Consider the following 15,795-nt stretch of genomic DNA (forward strand, 5'->3'; position numbering starts at 1 on the left):
CTTTAGTTGCCTCACTGCATCTTTGAGCACTGCAGACGTCTCAACCTGACAACAGAATTGAACACCTCCGCTGGGGTTTAGGACAGTACTAGCTCTACTTTGATGCAAAGCCACAGTGCGATGGCTGAAGTCTGCTTCAGTCTCTGATGCAGCCTGTAGGAGACAGTTCTACAGTACTGTTCAGACAGTAATCAGTATCTTTAGATGCCCCCTATGGAGGGGGGTTCATTGGTTCAGCTGTGATCATTAGACATGATGTCTGTTCTCCATCCATCCGTTACTCCAGCACACGCAGCCCATAGGAATGACTTCCACTGCCAGTGAGGTGCTTCCCATGTTAATTCGGGTGTGGCGTGTAAATCCGCGTTCTCTGTCTCTCTCGACCCCCTGCAGCACCACTGTCGCCATTGCGGGAACATCTTCTGCGCTGAGTGCTCGTCTAGGAATGCCCTGACGCCCTCCTCCAAGAAGGCCGTGCGGGTGTGTGAGCCGTGCTACGAAGAGCTGCAGGGCTGAGTGTCCCGCCCCCTGCCCTGCCCTGCCCCAGCTCCCACCCACCATTGACTTCTCCCAGGCAGGAGAGATGATTTACCCCTCTTACCCCAGCTCCGGAGGTGAAGGGGGAGGAGGCGGGGTCACAGCAGGGGGCGGCAGGGAGGGGGTGAGGACAAGCCTGCTCTGATTCGCTGACTGGGTTCCAGGAGTACGCTCTGTCACATCACACAGAGGGACGGGACAGCGCGGTCGCAGGCAGGCCTTGTCTGAACTGTACCAGTGCCTTGCGTGTTTCGGGGGTAGGGGGAACACGGCAGTGTTGGCTGTGTGGCTGAAGGTGGATTTACTGGGAGCTTCCATGCTCTTCTGAGTTTTGTACTGGTCTGAGTGTGGGGTTGCGGGGGGCGAGAAACCAAGACAAAAACAGATCAGAAACCCTTCAGAGTTTAACTAACTGAACTGCACCCTGGCCAGCTCAGTCGCTAACTGATTTGTGTTTTTTGTTTGTTTGTTTGTTTTTAATGATGTATACATACATGCCTGCTGCACTACTTATATCTCCATTTGATTTACAAGTTGTTTGCTTTTATTTTTGCAGTTATCATAGCATTTCCAGACCGCTGTGATGTGACAGCATGTGTGCATGTTTCACTACTCAGTGTGAACTGGCTCTTTAGTTTCTCACACAATCAGTTATTTTCACAGTCGCGTGTCCTGCTTTTAGCAGTTATTGGGCTGGGGCGGTGGGCACACGTGTCTGTGTGGGCGCACGTGCATGTTTTGGTGCTTGTGCGTGTGCACATGCACGTGTGTGTTTGGTTGCACTTGTGTATGTGTGTGTGTGTGCGTGCAGGCATGTATGCCTTCCCAGTATTCCTTCAATCCTCATTTTCACTATCAGGTGTAAATCTCCTTTTCCGCTCCAGCGAGCCCGAGGAGCGTTTAGGAGTGATGGGAGAGGTAGGGTACCTCTGCTCCACCCTGAGATGCCTTCGCAGCCTCTGCCATCAGTGCACTGGACTGTCACCTTGCACCTGTTTTGCAGATGAACCAAAAACAAACATCAAAGCCGCAGTCCAGGTGTTGGCGTGGCACACACAGCAGCAGCAGGGTCAGGGCGGGACTGTCTGCACAGGTGCCGTTCACGCCAGTGCTCGACCCTGTTCAGTCACCAAGGCTGCCACTGCCATGGGCTCAAGGCTTACCAACGCACACTGCTGAGACGCAGGCAGCTCAGTGCATGGGGAACGCTTCATTACCAGCGTGAACACAGCATTTACTTTCTCTCTGAATGTTCCCCCCCCCCCCATCTACCTCCGAGCTGCATGTGCTGAGCGCGTTTACTTTTACTTTAGTGCCATTGTGAAGGATGTCCCGGTCACACAGACGAGACGGCTGTAATGACATCCCCGCCCCAATCACGGAGACGAGACAGCCGTAATGACGTCCCCGCCAAAATCACACAGGCGAGATGGCCATTATTATTTATTGACCACAACCAAGGAGACGTAGACATAATGGCTGTTATGAAAGACACAGAGTCTGGATGAAAGTTTCTTTTTTTCATGTTTTTGAATTCCAGAGGTCTTGCCCTCATGGACTCCAGTGTCAGTCTTCTTAGCCCCCCTGAAATGCAGTACGGTGTCACGCATCATTCTTAGGCACGATCACAATGCTGTAATTATATCCGCAAACAAACATCGCACTCTTCCCGTGTGAGCGTGGGCTGTGGGAGGAGGTCCCGTCGATTGTAAATTCTCATGTGCCATCAGTGACGTCCATTCAAGAGATAACGCTACACTGTAATAAAAACACTCTCCATCGCGTGCATAAGTGTGCATGATCTGTGGAATGGCTTCGAGCTGCATTTCTCCTCACAGTAGTGGCGTGTTACAGTTGTACTGGTCATGTGCTTGTGCCTTAAAGTCCAGCTTTCTTGCGCTCCAGACTGGCCGTCCGCCTGTAGATTACCACTAACTTTCGGTAGGGAGAGGTGCCTGGTTGCAACTTGTGTCAAAATGGATTATGAATATAATTTGTTGAGGTTTGTTTTTTTTAATTTTATCAATATGTTTCAGTAAATAAACTAGGTGTTTCTATTTTCACCGTTTTTGTATTTTATTGCCTAAACCTGCCTTTTGTGGGTAAGAACACGTTACACAGACACACAGTAGATCTTTCAGTTTTAAAAAGACTTTAATTATTTTTTTTAATCTAAAAGGGTAATGATAAATTGGATTCTCCACCTTGTAGCAGTATTGATCAGTGCTCTGTTTGCTAGAACATTGAGTCTCTGTCATGCATCTTGTCTACAGTGGCTGAAATGTGAATTTGCCTTGCAGTGGTGAAACTTGTGGAACTCAACACCGTTGCTGTAGCTCTGACTAAACCTCACTGGCTGAATTTAAACCTGTTTACCAATGCAGCGACCTCGACTTAGTGCACACGAAATGCACAAGGACCCTGCTGGAATGCAGTAACCTTGGCAACCCTTCTTTAGCAGTTACCATCAGGTGGAAATGGAGGTGTCAGGATTCAAATCTCCCTGTACGGTGGCCGCATGGGGTTGCCCGTTAGATCTGTGATGACTCCAGATATAGAGAGGAGTTCTTCACATGAGGGTGCCCACAGTCCTGATTCAGCAACGCACCAACCGCCTCCTCTATCTCCGATAGCCACGCTTTCTGAAGCACGCGCACACACACACAACATGCAGCACACATGAACTCCAGTCAATTAGCACACGATAACTGTGTGTGTCTTGTCTGGTTGGGGGGTCTCACCTTGATTGACTCAGTATGCGCCTGCAGCACAAACACACCGATGCACTGTTGATAGCGATTATGGTGCATTAACATAAAAGAGTAGGGAAGGCCAGATGCTGGAGGAGGGAAAGAGAAACTGCGTGAGTCAGACCTCCCTGCTCATCAGTCAATCGCATGTGCTAGCTCTTCCCACTCCCATTCCCTCAGTCCTCCCCTGCAGGCGTGTCTAGTTCAGCAAACCTGTGGCGTTGAGTTGGTCTATGTTCCTGAGCTGCAGACGGTCCAGTGAGATGGGCTGGTCTAGCACGATAAAAGAGCAGCCCTCCTGTAGCAGGTGCGCCAGCTCGGGGGTCGCCGCAGGGTGCAAGGCGCTCTGCTCTGGCCCCATGGGCTTCTGCTGAACATCACAACCAAAGTGTGTGTGTAAACTGCAAAACAATTCCATAATCTGCCAAAGAAGCATTCAGCACCAGAACATCTGTTTGAACAAGAGCAGAGCCTGAGAATGATCATCTACAGTTATTCAGTGCTGTTTTTGCTTCCTGTGTCTCCACATTCTGTCTAGTGCAGGAAATATTTTTAAACCTACAGTCAGCTGTTGATGGATTTTTGCCTCTAGCTGTCTTTAAAAAAAAAGTTTAAATCAGTCCCATGGGGTCATGGTAAGTACCAAACCCACCGCCGACAGTAATGCGGTAAACTACAGTAAATTGTTTCAAATTACTGAAATACCTTTTTTTTCCGTTTGATTTTTGTGATGAGGAGGAACTCGTCAAAAAGAAATAGGTAAACTTCCTGCAGCTTGGTGTTCTCTGTTCACACAGAAAAGGGTCAGTAGCAAAGGAATATCTTGCGCAGTATTGTGTATTTGGGTATATTGAGGTCAATTACAGTGAACTAAACATCAAAGAGAAACTATTAGACTGTTAGACAGAGCTTTGGGTCTAAAACTCCATTAGGTATCTTGTTCAGGCCTTGGCCATAGGCAGCAAAGAAATGTGTAAAACAATTGCACACAATTTATAAAATTAAACACAAAATCTAAATATTACGTTTCCATAATCAGTTGTGTTTGTACAGTTTGGACAACTGCAGATGCTACCCAGTTCTATGTTTCTAATAGGATTACAAAACCTAGTTCCTGTGTGGTGGGCGCACTGTGTGCGTTTCACACCTGTAAGCGTTAGCTTCCCATCGTGCAGGAGATTCCGGTGAGAAATCAGGTTTTCCGGTGTCGCTGCTTTGATCAGGTGTTTCAGATTCTGTGGGAGAAAAGCTGTCGTAAGCTGTTGTGACGTCGTAACGTGCAAAACCCCACAACCTCCACACAACATCTGTGAACGATTGAACTTTCTCCACATTCTTTAGAATTAGAGATTTATTTGTTGAATACTTACACACATTTAGTTTTTAAACATGCAAAAACTCTAAATTGTCTTAATTTGTCTGTTTTGGTCTTGTAATATTGATTCTCTCATGGAGAAAAGGTTCATAGGTGTTTTAGACTGTTTGTTAGTGTGTGTTTAATACAGTTATGATAGTGTGATTACTGTGTTAGTGTCTTTAGTGCGTGTGTTAGTGTGTTTAACGCATACATGTGCCAGAAGTAGTGTCTTTAGTGTGTTTACTTCTGGCACGTGTGTGTGAATGTATTTAGTGTGTTTGTTTACTTCTGGCACGTGTGTTGGTGTCTTTAGTGTGCGTTATTGTGTTTTGTGTTCGTCTTTAGTGCGCGTTAGTGTGTTTACTTCTGGCACGTGTGTGTGAGTGTATTTAGTGTGTTTGTTTACTTCTGGCACGTGTGTTGGTGTCTTTAGTGTGCGTGTTGCGTTTTGTGTTCGTCTTTAGTGTGTGTTAGTGTCTTTAGTGCGCGTTAGTGTGTTTACTTATGGCACGTGTGTTGGTGTCTTTAGTGCGTGTTAGTGTCTTTAGTGCGTGTTAGTGTGTTTACTTCTGGCACATGCGATTTCTTTCCTCTCTCCCACACTGGCAGCCACACCAAGGATTCCTTCAGCCGTTTGACTCTCTGATAGTTGTCCAACCACTTAACCTTGCCCTCGAGATCATCTGACAGAGAGAACAAGAGGGGGCGGAAGAAAATGTCATCGCTCGTGTTATTCAATTCAGCGTCACAAAGTCTCAGTTAAAACAGGTTATCTTAATCCACACCTTCCAGACTAAATGTTCTGCCTTGCTACTACACATTATCGTTATTGTTTTTCCTGTGGGACATTACGCTCCAACTATTGATCGCAATATCTCTCTCACTCATTTCATGACACAAGATGTCCGAGATAATTGTTCGGTACGGCGGTAGGAAGGTTGACCTGCCGTCGTCATGCCACCCGCAGACACCCCGACACACGTTACAGGATGTAGAGAACGGCTGAATCAAGCTGCTATTTTTGTAAACATTATTCAGCAGGTGCAGACGCTGGCTTGTGAGGGAGTCCTGGTTCAAGGCCTTCCCTTGAAGATCTGACTGTATTGAAGATCTGATGGTTGTAACTGTACTGAAGGGTTACAGTACTGAAGCGCGGACCAGCGTTACTGTACGATTTCAGAAGAGATGACAAATTCATTAAACCACAGTTAGTGAAGGATAATGGTCCAGTATTTGTGGCAGGAAAGGGGCCAGTAATCTGATCCTGACGTGGACACCGGAGCCCTATGAAGACTGCAGTGACTGAGCAAAGTCTGGCATAACGTGAATGTCTGCTTTGACAGATGTGAGTACCAGAAACCAGGAAGTGCAGACTAACTTCACACGAGTTTTTTAGGGGATTTTTTTTTAACCACTACTTGGGCCCAGCGTTTTCTCCGTGTGGCCGCTGCGCCGTCACCGACTGCACGGGCACTTCCCTACCTGGACAAGTGAACACTACCTGCACAGGTATTGTTTATAACTCCTGACATAACATGGGTGTAGCAGTCTGAGATGAGCTCAGCTGTTCTCAGCTGATAACGCAACATACGGTTTAGTTTACTAGCGATAAACGGAAGGAAGGCAACAAGGCTGTGATGTTGTTCAGGGCTGTAACACAGTTTGTTCACTCCTCCACTCTCACACCCCCCAGTTAAACCCAGGAAGAGCTGGTAACTCATTTTAGGAATGTAGGTGAGTGTTTAGACGCAGTAGGTAGAAAAAAAATAGAATATCTGGAAACGCTGTATGGGCAATACTGAGGACAAACCCGCCTTTAGCAGTGTGTCTGCTACACAGAAAGAATCCCACAGCTTGGATTATCTAGCAGTGGAACAGAAACTGTAGAGAGCTCACATATGGCCCTGTCCACCAGCTCAACCAATCGGTGCAGGGCGCACTCCTCCTCTCGGGTTCTGCTCCTCTTCTCCATGTTCTTCAGGAAGAGAGGATAGCGCGTGAAACGCTGCAGAGGAACAACCAGCAGATCCTTCAAACGCAGTTTACGACAGTGCTCACTCTTCTCACACCACTGAGAGCGAGAGAAAACGAGAGAGAGCGAGAGCGTCACCAGAGCAATTATCTTATTCACTGTCATTTGGTATTATCTTTTAAAAAACATTTTTCAATCAGTAGGCTTGTGGACAAGAGAAAAGAGAACAAATAAGTAAGAGGTGAATGTGCAAGTATCTTAAGAGGACTGCTCGGAGCAGACAGGTGTGTCACACCTTCAGGTAGGAGCCAAAATCCTCCCTGGTCCTCAGGCTGTCCAGGTAGAGGATGGCTGTGCTGTAGTTCAGACAGTACTTCTGCAGAGACTGGCAGATGCTCTCCCCGAAGGCCTGCAACGGAACGGCAGAGGAAAACATTCCCATATGGAAGATTTCAAATGAGGCTACACAGGACAATGGTATACTATCAGTTTATTTCAAAATCTTTAACAAGTATTTCATAATTCAAAGGAAAATTCCCAAGATTACTGTTAAAATGTCAGTTAATCGGTGGATCAAAAAATTAATGAGGTGTCTAGCTTGGAATTTAAGCATTGATCTCAAAGGTGAGTTCTACACCCACATGTTGTTATATCTACATAAACTATACCAACATGCCAAAATGTATATCAAAAATATGGCGGGCTCCTTATAAAACTAATTTATAAAAAAAACTAAACAAAAACAAAGCACACACACTAAAACAGTCAGCCCGTCTACACTGAAATCTATGGCCCATCACATCTCAGTCCTGAACTCGGATGTGACTCTGTGGTGTGCTGTGAGATCAGAGATTACGGTTTAGCGAGGATAGCTCATAACACCGTTCAGCCGCCACCTTGTTCAGCAGTGCCAGCAGGGTTTCCATTGGGTAGTCTGTTTCCGGTGACGCCCACATCTCTTTAACAACGTGGAGCAGGCTGGTCAGGAAACCAAAGCTGATCTGAAATCCGGCAGCCACCACACAACGTGAGCACACACCACAGTCCGAGAGTCCACGCTCGGGCAAAATGTTAATAAGGTGCAGTGCATTTAAGGTCACTTCCTCATCATACCAGGCACAGCTCTTTGAGGTTGGCGAAGAGCATCCAGGCATCGATGTCCTGTAGACATTCACTCAGCTGCAGCTCCGTCAAAGGGATTAAAAACACCTGCGCAAGGAACCGAAGGTAAACCTCGGAGTCGGTTCCTTTCCTGTGACCCTCAGGCATCTGATGCTATTTTGATCTAATCTTCAATCGATCAGAAAAGATACTTTTATCAGCTCATAAAAGAATCCTTTTGACTTGCACCTCTCTGTCACCATATCCACCCACTCCCACCTCCACCTGTGTATCACCACATCCACCCACTCACACCTCCACCCCCTCACATGTCCACCTCTCAGTGTCTCCCCACCTCCACCCACTCACACCTCTTTCAGCACCATCAGCTGGTCCAGGAAGTAGACACACTCGCTGGTGAACAGCTCCCAGATGGCCTCCTGCCTCCTGAGTTTTTTTGGAATGTCCTCTGCTCTCAGCTGCAGGTGGCTCATCAGAAATTCCTTCAGGCTGGAGTCCTGAAATAAAGAAAGGAAACAATTAATGGGTATTGCAGTGCAATGTTACCAAAATACATCACTGTACCACAACAGTAAACGAACAGCAAAAACATTCTGATAAGGCGAGAACAGTAGGCACCACAAGTTTTAAACGAGTCCATCAATAAAGGCAGAGATGACAGGATGAAGCAGTTTTTCCAGCAAAATATTGTTTATTACTCTTCAGTAAATATAACCAGCAGATGAAGAGCCATTAAGCAGGTTCTCAAAAACTGAAGCTTGTTCATTAAAATACACTCTGCATCTTTACGTTTATATACAACGGTGTTTGAGCAGGGGATGGTATTTCAGCAGGGTTTGGTATTTGAGTAGGGGGATGGTATTTGAACAGGAGGACTCCTCTAGAATAGACTTTGTTAAAGGGGATGTGTGGTCCACTCTACTAAAGTCTCCCACTTCATTCTAAAATCTCCATTTTGTTATCTGATTAGTCAATTAGATTGCTAGTCACTCAGAACTAAAGGTGCTCTGTGCCCAAAAAACTAGTCCAAACAGTGCTGCAGGGTCCCATGAACTATCATTGTTTTTACCTTGTACTTCTGGAAGTTTGTGTCTCTCCAGTCCTGGACTTGAAACCCTGCCAGACATTTGTCAACGTCAGCAGAGGTGCGTGTCTTCACTTTAGTCTGAAAATCAGGATAACGTTACAGCTTACATCTACATACAAAATAATAATTTCAAATGCACTGAAATAAACTGGGCGCAGTCGCACTGAGAGATCAGCGGAATGCAGGAATTCTACTTCAGTGCAGAACATTTGTTTCTAAAGAGGAATCTCTACACAAAGGGATTTTTTAAGAGACTCCATACCTGAGTCACACCACGCCTAGAGATACAAATGATCAGTGCTCAATTCAGTTGGGTGAAGAATGTGAGATCTCTCTAATCAAACTGTAGTTCTGTTTGTCTTGGTTAGCTCTGCAGAGTGTGCATTGATGACCATATTTCACATTCATGTCTGTGACCAAAGGCCCCTGAGGGCCACAGGGTCACATGGCAGCAAACACACCCAAGGTTTGTCTTGCTCGTTAGTCTGTGCTCCAGCCAATCAGATGTGTGCATGGTCATCTGACCAAGCCAAGCCGAACACTTAAATGCACCAGGACCAGTAGCACAAATATAGAAGAAAACACAGGAGCAGGCGTGTGTTGTGTCCTTCACCCTCTGAGGCTGACCTTACTGATCAACATATCACTCAGAATGACTAAGACCAAGTTTAAAAAATACGTTTATTTCCTTTAAACGTCTATGTACACAAAAAAACCCCCAAACATTTGTATACATTTATTTTAAAACGACATTCAGTGTGCAGATAGGGGATCCTGAGTTTAACTGAGACTGGGCAACAGGTCATTTCTGTTCTCTCCTGCATGTCATTGCATGTTGGTTGCAGTTATGGAGGAAGAAGGAGAAACGGTGGGCGTTGTGGCGATGTGCAATACCAGCAGTGGCCATTAGGGAGCGCTCTTCAAAGTGACACTGTAACCTTAATGCCCACACACTGTAGCATTTCACCTACCGTGCTACGTCTTGAAAAGAGCCACTTTGATTTCTTTGTATCTACAGAGAAGATCAGGAAAAAACAGACGTTACCAGAGTGAATGCTTGCGCACAGAGCAAGTCGTACATAAAATTAGTAGAAGGGAAGCATAATGCATGTGTACAATATGAATATTCAGTACTAGAATATTAAGTACTGAGGATATTCAGTACTAGAACTCAGATTCAGTGCAAGTACATATCCTTCTCAGATGTAAATGGTAGCTCTGGAAGTTTAATGACTAACATCAGAAAGAGACGACTCAGAGGTCCTGAACAATGTGATTGCATCACCAACCTGAATATGTAGACTGGTTTAAAATGTCCACCACACCATTAGAAACAAAGAGGTCACCAGGGGAAACGTCCGATCCAGGAAGAGTTACCACCACTGAGCTCCGCCTCCTCTCCTGCAACCTGCTGAAGGCACAAAACTTTAGAGAACATCATAGAACATTCTGCCCCAAAGCCTATTAGTCACCCAATGCCTGAGAGAGACATTTGTGGCATGATTACTGACAGCGTATAAACACAGTGCAGTGTCCTGGTGGTGAGAGGCTTTTCTTTATCAGTATGTCCGTATAAGTCTGGATCTGCAGGTGACGTGCATGTTTAAATGGCAACAACCTAAATCTATAATTGGACACAGGAAGATGACAACTAGTAAATTTTGAATATCATGTTAAACTTCCCTGTTTTGAATATTACAGGAATCATGTATCCTGATAGATATGAAATTGTGAATTCCTGGTTTACATTTGCAACATTGTTACAATACGTTTATCAGGTTGCAATAAACTGGCAAAACTACAAAGCCAAACCCTCTTCCTAACTACCACGTAAAAAACCACGTACGTGCACTACACATTTGGGTCAATAATGATCAGGTATCGTAAGAGTGTGACATGTGCAAAGGACTCGTATCTGTAAGGAGCCGAGGGCAAAAGGAGAGACCATAGAGGAAAACGTCTGGCCCCTTTTCAGCGGGCAGCCGTGGGAGCTTTGCAGCACACAGACTGTAGGTTTGTTTTCGGTCTCCTTTCATTTAAGGTGCCAACACTCGGGTGAAGTTATGATGTAAATATCCTCTGAAAACACTGAGATCGTTCTCCTTGAGTGCAGCATGTGACCCCCGTCTGTCCGGCGAGCCTGAGGCATGTTCCGCACCAACAGAGCAACGCAGCTTCTGTTCAGCCTGCAGTTTGTCAAACTCATTCACACTTATGCTTTGTTATTCCTGGTTCACTGCTGGCTCTTTATTAACACACACTGAAATGCAAAATGTCAGGAAATCCCAGGCTTGCAAATGGTGGCAGAACTGTTTTAACAACAACTCGACAAGCTGGTTTTGGAGGTTTTATGCCTGTCCTCTCATAAAAAGGTTAATGGTGGTAACCATGTATTCTGATGTATTTGTCAACACTTTAAAGGAAATACAGTTTACTCTCTTTTCTGAGTTTACCTCAGTTCCCAGCTTTCTCTGAAGGACATCTGAGAAGAGAATACCAAAAACCCAAACAGACTAAAACAGGCTACTTCTGCTTATCTGTGCCTGTACTGACATCTTCTCCCTGTGCAGGAAGGGGCATTTTCTGGACATAGATTCAGGAAGCTAGCGAGCACTGCTCTTACTGGTCACCCCAGTGGAAGCAAACTGGCCGTGAGCACTGGTCGAGAGCTCTGTACTATAGAAGTGGTCTAAAAGGATGATGAGTGCGAGAGTTTTGTCAAGTGAGATGAGATGGTGGCAGGATATGACGTCACAGCGAATACGAATTCTCTCTGTTAACGGAAATATTCCACACTGAGATATATGTAGGTTATCTATCTCTTTTGGAAGATCTACTAACAAGTCACATATTTGTGCAATACAAGCAAAATATGGTTGCAGTTAACTCTGTTTCCATTTAAGGACCAACATTCTCAACTAAGCAGTCAGTCTATCTGGTGACAGTCCTCACAGAGTCCTGGAGATTTTCTGATGCTTCCTTAATGTAGGAGTCAGGTGAGAAAGTGACAAACCAGTTGCTTTAACTCAATTACCAGTGGTTGTAGTATCACTGGCCAAGTTCAGATGCGAGAACCATTAGCGTACACCCACAAGATGACATGTCCTAATGTAGTTACATTATATCTTTATGGGTTTATGAGTAACTAGTAGCAGTGGGCAGTGGTAGCACAATGATTAAGGTCCTTGTCTTATAATCAGAAGGTTGTGGGTTTAAGTCCCACCAAAGCCAAATTGCCACTGTAGGGTCCCTCAGCAAGACCCTTAAACTTCAATTACACAAGTTGTACTCAGTCATAATTCTAAGTGGCTTTGGAGAAAAGTGTCAGGTAAATGTAAATAAGAGCTGATTTCTGGAGTGATCTCTGATCTCCAGGGTAATCCAAAAAGGTGACTCAAGGCTAAATCAGCATGGAGAGATTTGTTATCACCTGACTGTGGTTCTGTGTACTGATAAACACTGCTATATGTGCAGTTGCTATGACACACATTCTTGGACCTTATAAAAGTAACACCCAGTTTCTGCTGTGATGGACCCTACAAAACTTATTGTTTCTGTGTTTTTTTCTAGAAAGATGGAAGGTTCTTTACAAAAGTCTAACATGTTTGATGCGTTCACATGGTCGTAGCAGTCAGCTAGTTCATAATCTTCAAAAGAGAAATCTGGGATTCAAGGCTCAATTTACAAAATATGCTCATATTAACTTGTGTGCAGTCCACAACGAAAACAGGTCGTGCCTAATTACTACCACAAAGCGCATCGCTAGGGCAACCCTACCTTAGCGACGCAGGCCAGAAAACCGCTCTGCAACACTCCCAGTGCAAAGAATTGAAGCATTGTCCTTGCCCCTCCCTCAAATAACGATGCTCCCACAGACCCGTCTTATCCAATCTCTGTCCAAGGACATGCAGTTCCACAGACTGCACCCCAGAGTAGCGAAGGCCACAGCAACTGCCTACGCTTCCCACCAAAGCTGGCATGAGTGGAGGAGATCGGCGCCAACGAGGACAAGACGAGGAGAGTCCGTCTCGTCCCCGCACGACCGTGGCTCACCTAACCAGCTGTTCACGCTGTCAAGAAAACGGCAGCGACGGACCATCCACCTGCAGCATCTCCTGCTCTCCGAGTTAGTCCCCGCGCACTCGCACGGGAACACAGAGCTTCAGCAGTGCTCACAAACGGCGCTCCGTCACAACCAAACTCCTGGTTTGATGACATGGTGTTTTAAATAAGAGATGTTGTGAAACAGGAGCGGGACCTCAGTTATTTTTGGGAGCGAGGAACTACTTCTTTTCCATCAAAGTACAATTTGGCGTCTTATTTGGTTGACCTGTCCACACACACTCTGAGCATTAGGGACAGGGAGGTATTTTGCAAGTCCAATGACCTCCAAGTTTGGTGTGTTATTCTGTCAAAATGAGTGCATGCTCCATATGCAAATCTAATGAATGCAAAGCAGTGGTGATAGTGGGCAGCACACCTACCTCGTATGACCAAACTCCTTCGCCTGCAATGAAAAACAAAAGACAGCATGTAAGTTCCAGACAGTGAGAGGGAAAGCGAGTGTGTCTGGAACCGTGCGCCTGCTCTCGCTTTCAAGCTGCACTTTAAAAGTAACTGGGGCAGTGATAGTTCAGTGGTTAAGATACGTGACTTGTAATCAGAAGGTTGCTGGTTCAAGTCCTGCCACTGTTGGGCCCCTGAGCAAGACCCTTAACCCTCAATTACTCAAGCTGTACTCAGCCCTAATTGTAAGCTGCTTTGGATAAAAGTGTCAGCTAAATAATGTAAATAATTGTGCACTGCCCCCATCCCCATTATTTGGTGACTCCAAGGGTGGGGGGACAAATGGAGGCCCATCAGACAAGACCTTCCCAAGGAGACGTGGGTTCAGCCGAAGCTCTGAGTGCCTGTAACTACTATTTGTTTGCTTTCAAAAGCTCATTGTAAACTCCCATCCCAGGAGGACGGGACTATGAACCTCAGACTGACCGAGATTGGGTTTTTCCAGTAAACTCTACTGAGGTGAATATGATTATTACCATCACGCACCACAGCCTCCACCCATTTGTAACATGCGGCAAATATTTCCTGTGAAATTCACCTTCATTAAGATATGTGAGGCCAGGGTGGTGCTGTGTTCTACGTTACCTGTTCGGTCTCGCTAGCCGTGTCCGAGTTGGTACTGTCGGTTGGACTCAGGACGTCCTCCCTCCTGTAAACGGCACGGCTGCTAAACGTCTTTGATCTGACATGCGACCTGATTTTCCGGTGAGACACAGACATGTCAGGGTGACGGTCCCTCGTGCCCACCCTGTCGGACCGGAGCGGAGGAGCGGCGAGCGGAGACTTCTCGTGGTGCGCGGGAGACAAAGGACTCCTCGGCGAGGGGGTCTCGCGTGTGCTCGACTCCTCCTGCGTGCTGCTCAACTTCCCCATCTCCTGGAAAGAAAGCCTCGTGCTCCTCACGCGTCTCAGGGTGGGGGAGGTCGAGATGCGCGCCGGGGCTAGTCTGTCAAACTGGAACAGCGGCTTGGCGGTGCCGTCCACTTCCATCAGTGCCCTGTATCTCACTTCCGACGGGGTCCGCGCCAGCTCCGAATGCATCATGCCGAGATTGTGTGTTTGCGTCTCTTTGTCAACGGTTATCTCGCACGTAGTTTGAGTGTGAGCATCGGTCCCTCTCGTCATGCCATCATCGTGCCACTCAATATACTTCCAGTCGAGTGGCTTACCCGCATCCTTCCCATTTTCTGTTGTATAAATGTGATTAACTTCAGTCATCTTGTGCAAATCGGCGTTATCTTTAAACTCCTGAAAGTTCAATCCGGTTCCCAGTCAGGTGGAGTTATCCATACCGGAGGTCTTGCGAGTAACTGGGGGGGAATTTCTAAAAAGTCAAGAACAGTAGAAGGTAGTCAGTGTATAACTGTATATGTCAATGCGGGTAGTATCTGTCATACAATAGAAATCCTTTATCTTGAACTGAATTAATTCCCATGATATGGACACACAAGTAAATCATCCCGGAAAGTGATGAGCGACGCGTTAACTACAAACGCGGCAGTTTACAACACAATCTAGGCCTATAACAATGATTAAAGAACGATTAAAGAACACCTGTTTATTACCATGTACCCTGGCCGCGGTTACTTGTTGATCAGAGTTTGATATAAAATCATACCGGATCGTAACACCGCAACTTAGTTACGTGACGCATGAGACGCAACTTAAAACAGCCTGCGCGTGGGAAACAAAGGGGAGCACGAGAGAGGTTGGGAGATATGCACCTGTTCCCAAATAAATCCAGCTGCACTGCTTAGCCACCCGAGAAAGGATAGGTACAGTTTTGTATTGAAAGTACCAAATAAACTATAACCAAACTTACAGCCTTTAGTTTAAACCTATAATGGGTGTAAAGACGTGTAGACGCTGGATTGGTTTTGCTTTATTTTAAGCAGAATAAATTGCCTTTATGTAAACCAATATTTTCCCCCAAATATCGGAACCTGTTAGGCCAGGTTATTGGGCTCGAATGACCCGAGGAAGGCTGTTACTTACGACTTAGCGAGTCCAACGCGTCTGACCACGGACTCTTTGAACTTCAGTGTGTTGCGAAGGCATGATCTTAGCGCGAGCTTTAGCGACTCTGAGTCAGCACGCGTCTCTGCGCCATCTCCGCAAACACGAATATAACGAGCAGACAAAGCGCTGTAGCTCCGAGAGACGCCACCCGTCGGACCATGCGCGGTCTCTGACACGCGCGGACAAACCACCTGCCTTGATGAATGAAGCTACAGAAAGAAAACGAGGCGTGGAGTGTCAACAGCGCGTGCGCGTGTGCCTAAAAATGGCATTTTGGCGCAGACACTGCACGCTCACTCTTTTCTCGAGCTCGTACAGTGCGCTCGTGAAGTGCTTGTTTAGTATTTTCTGAAGATCATCAGCTAATTTTCTACGTTTTCTACCA

General features: G+C 46.1%; 2 protein-coding genes across 11 annotated transcripts in view; one reads left to right on the top strand and one right to left on the bottom strand.

Annotated features, from left to right (window-relative positions):
• The window catches only part of eea1 (early endosome antigen 1), a 28,507-nt gene extending 25,907 nt beyond the window's left edge, over nucleotides 1–2,600 (top strand). For all 6 annotated transcript variants that reach the window (XM_081715458.1, XM_081715457.1, XM_081715459.1 and 3 more), the window contains one exon: nucleotides 394–2,600. In XM_081715458.1, the coding sequence (XP_081571584.1) occupies nucleotides 394–516 (123 nt within the window). In that variant the 3' untranslated portion in view covers nucleotides 517–2,600. The remainder of the gene's footprint in view (nucleotides 1–393) is intronic.
• Nucleotides 2,601–2,672: 72 nt separating this feature from the next.
• Nucleotides 2,673–15,623, bottom strand: plekhg7 (pleckstrin homology domain containing, family G (with RhoGef domain) member 7). 5 transcript variants are annotated; one of them, XM_081715460.1, is made up of 17 exons: nucleotides 15,387–15,623; nucleotides 13,977–14,715; nucleotides 13,310–13,332; nucleotides 10,115–10,236; nucleotides 9,797–9,837; nucleotides 8,808–8,903; nucleotides 8,089–8,235; nucleotides 7,730–7,825; nucleotides 7,513–7,617; nucleotides 6,912–7,025; nucleotides 6,541–6,649; nucleotides 5,212–5,327; nucleotides 4,435–4,522; nucleotides 3,993–4,072; nucleotides 3,501–3,657; nucleotides 3,279–3,376; nucleotides 2,673–3,179 (listed from the first exon to the last, which is right to left on the bottom strand). In XM_081715460.1, the coding sequence occupies exons 2-17, from the start codon at nucleotides 14,607–14,609 to the stop codon at nucleotides 3,069–3,071; spliced, it is 2,136 nt and encodes a 711-aa protein (XP_081571586.1). In that variant the 5' UTR covers nucleotides 14,610–14,715; nucleotides 15,387–15,623; the 3' UTR covers nucleotides 2,673–3,068. The 5 variants fall into 5 exon arrangements, with proteins under 5 accessions (XP_081571586.1, XP_026886555.2, XP_026886554.2 ...); XM_027030754.3 differs by having other exon boundaries at nucleotides 5,260–5,327; nucleotides 6,541–6,715; nucleotides 15,387–15,622; XM_027030753.3 differs by having other exon boundaries at nucleotides 3,501–3,654; nucleotides 6,541–6,715; nucleotides 15,387–15,622.
• Nucleotides 15,624–15,795: the final 172 nt, after the last annotated feature.

The sequence above is a fragment of the Electrophorus electricus genome, chromosome 6, assembly GCF_041902795.1.
Source record: "Electrophorus electricus isolate QZ-2024a chromosome 6, ASM4190279v1, whole genome shotgun sequence".
NCBI classification, from domain to species: Eukaryota; Metazoa; Chordata; class Actinopteri; order Gymnotiformes; family Gymnotidae; genus Electrophorus; species Electrophorus electricus.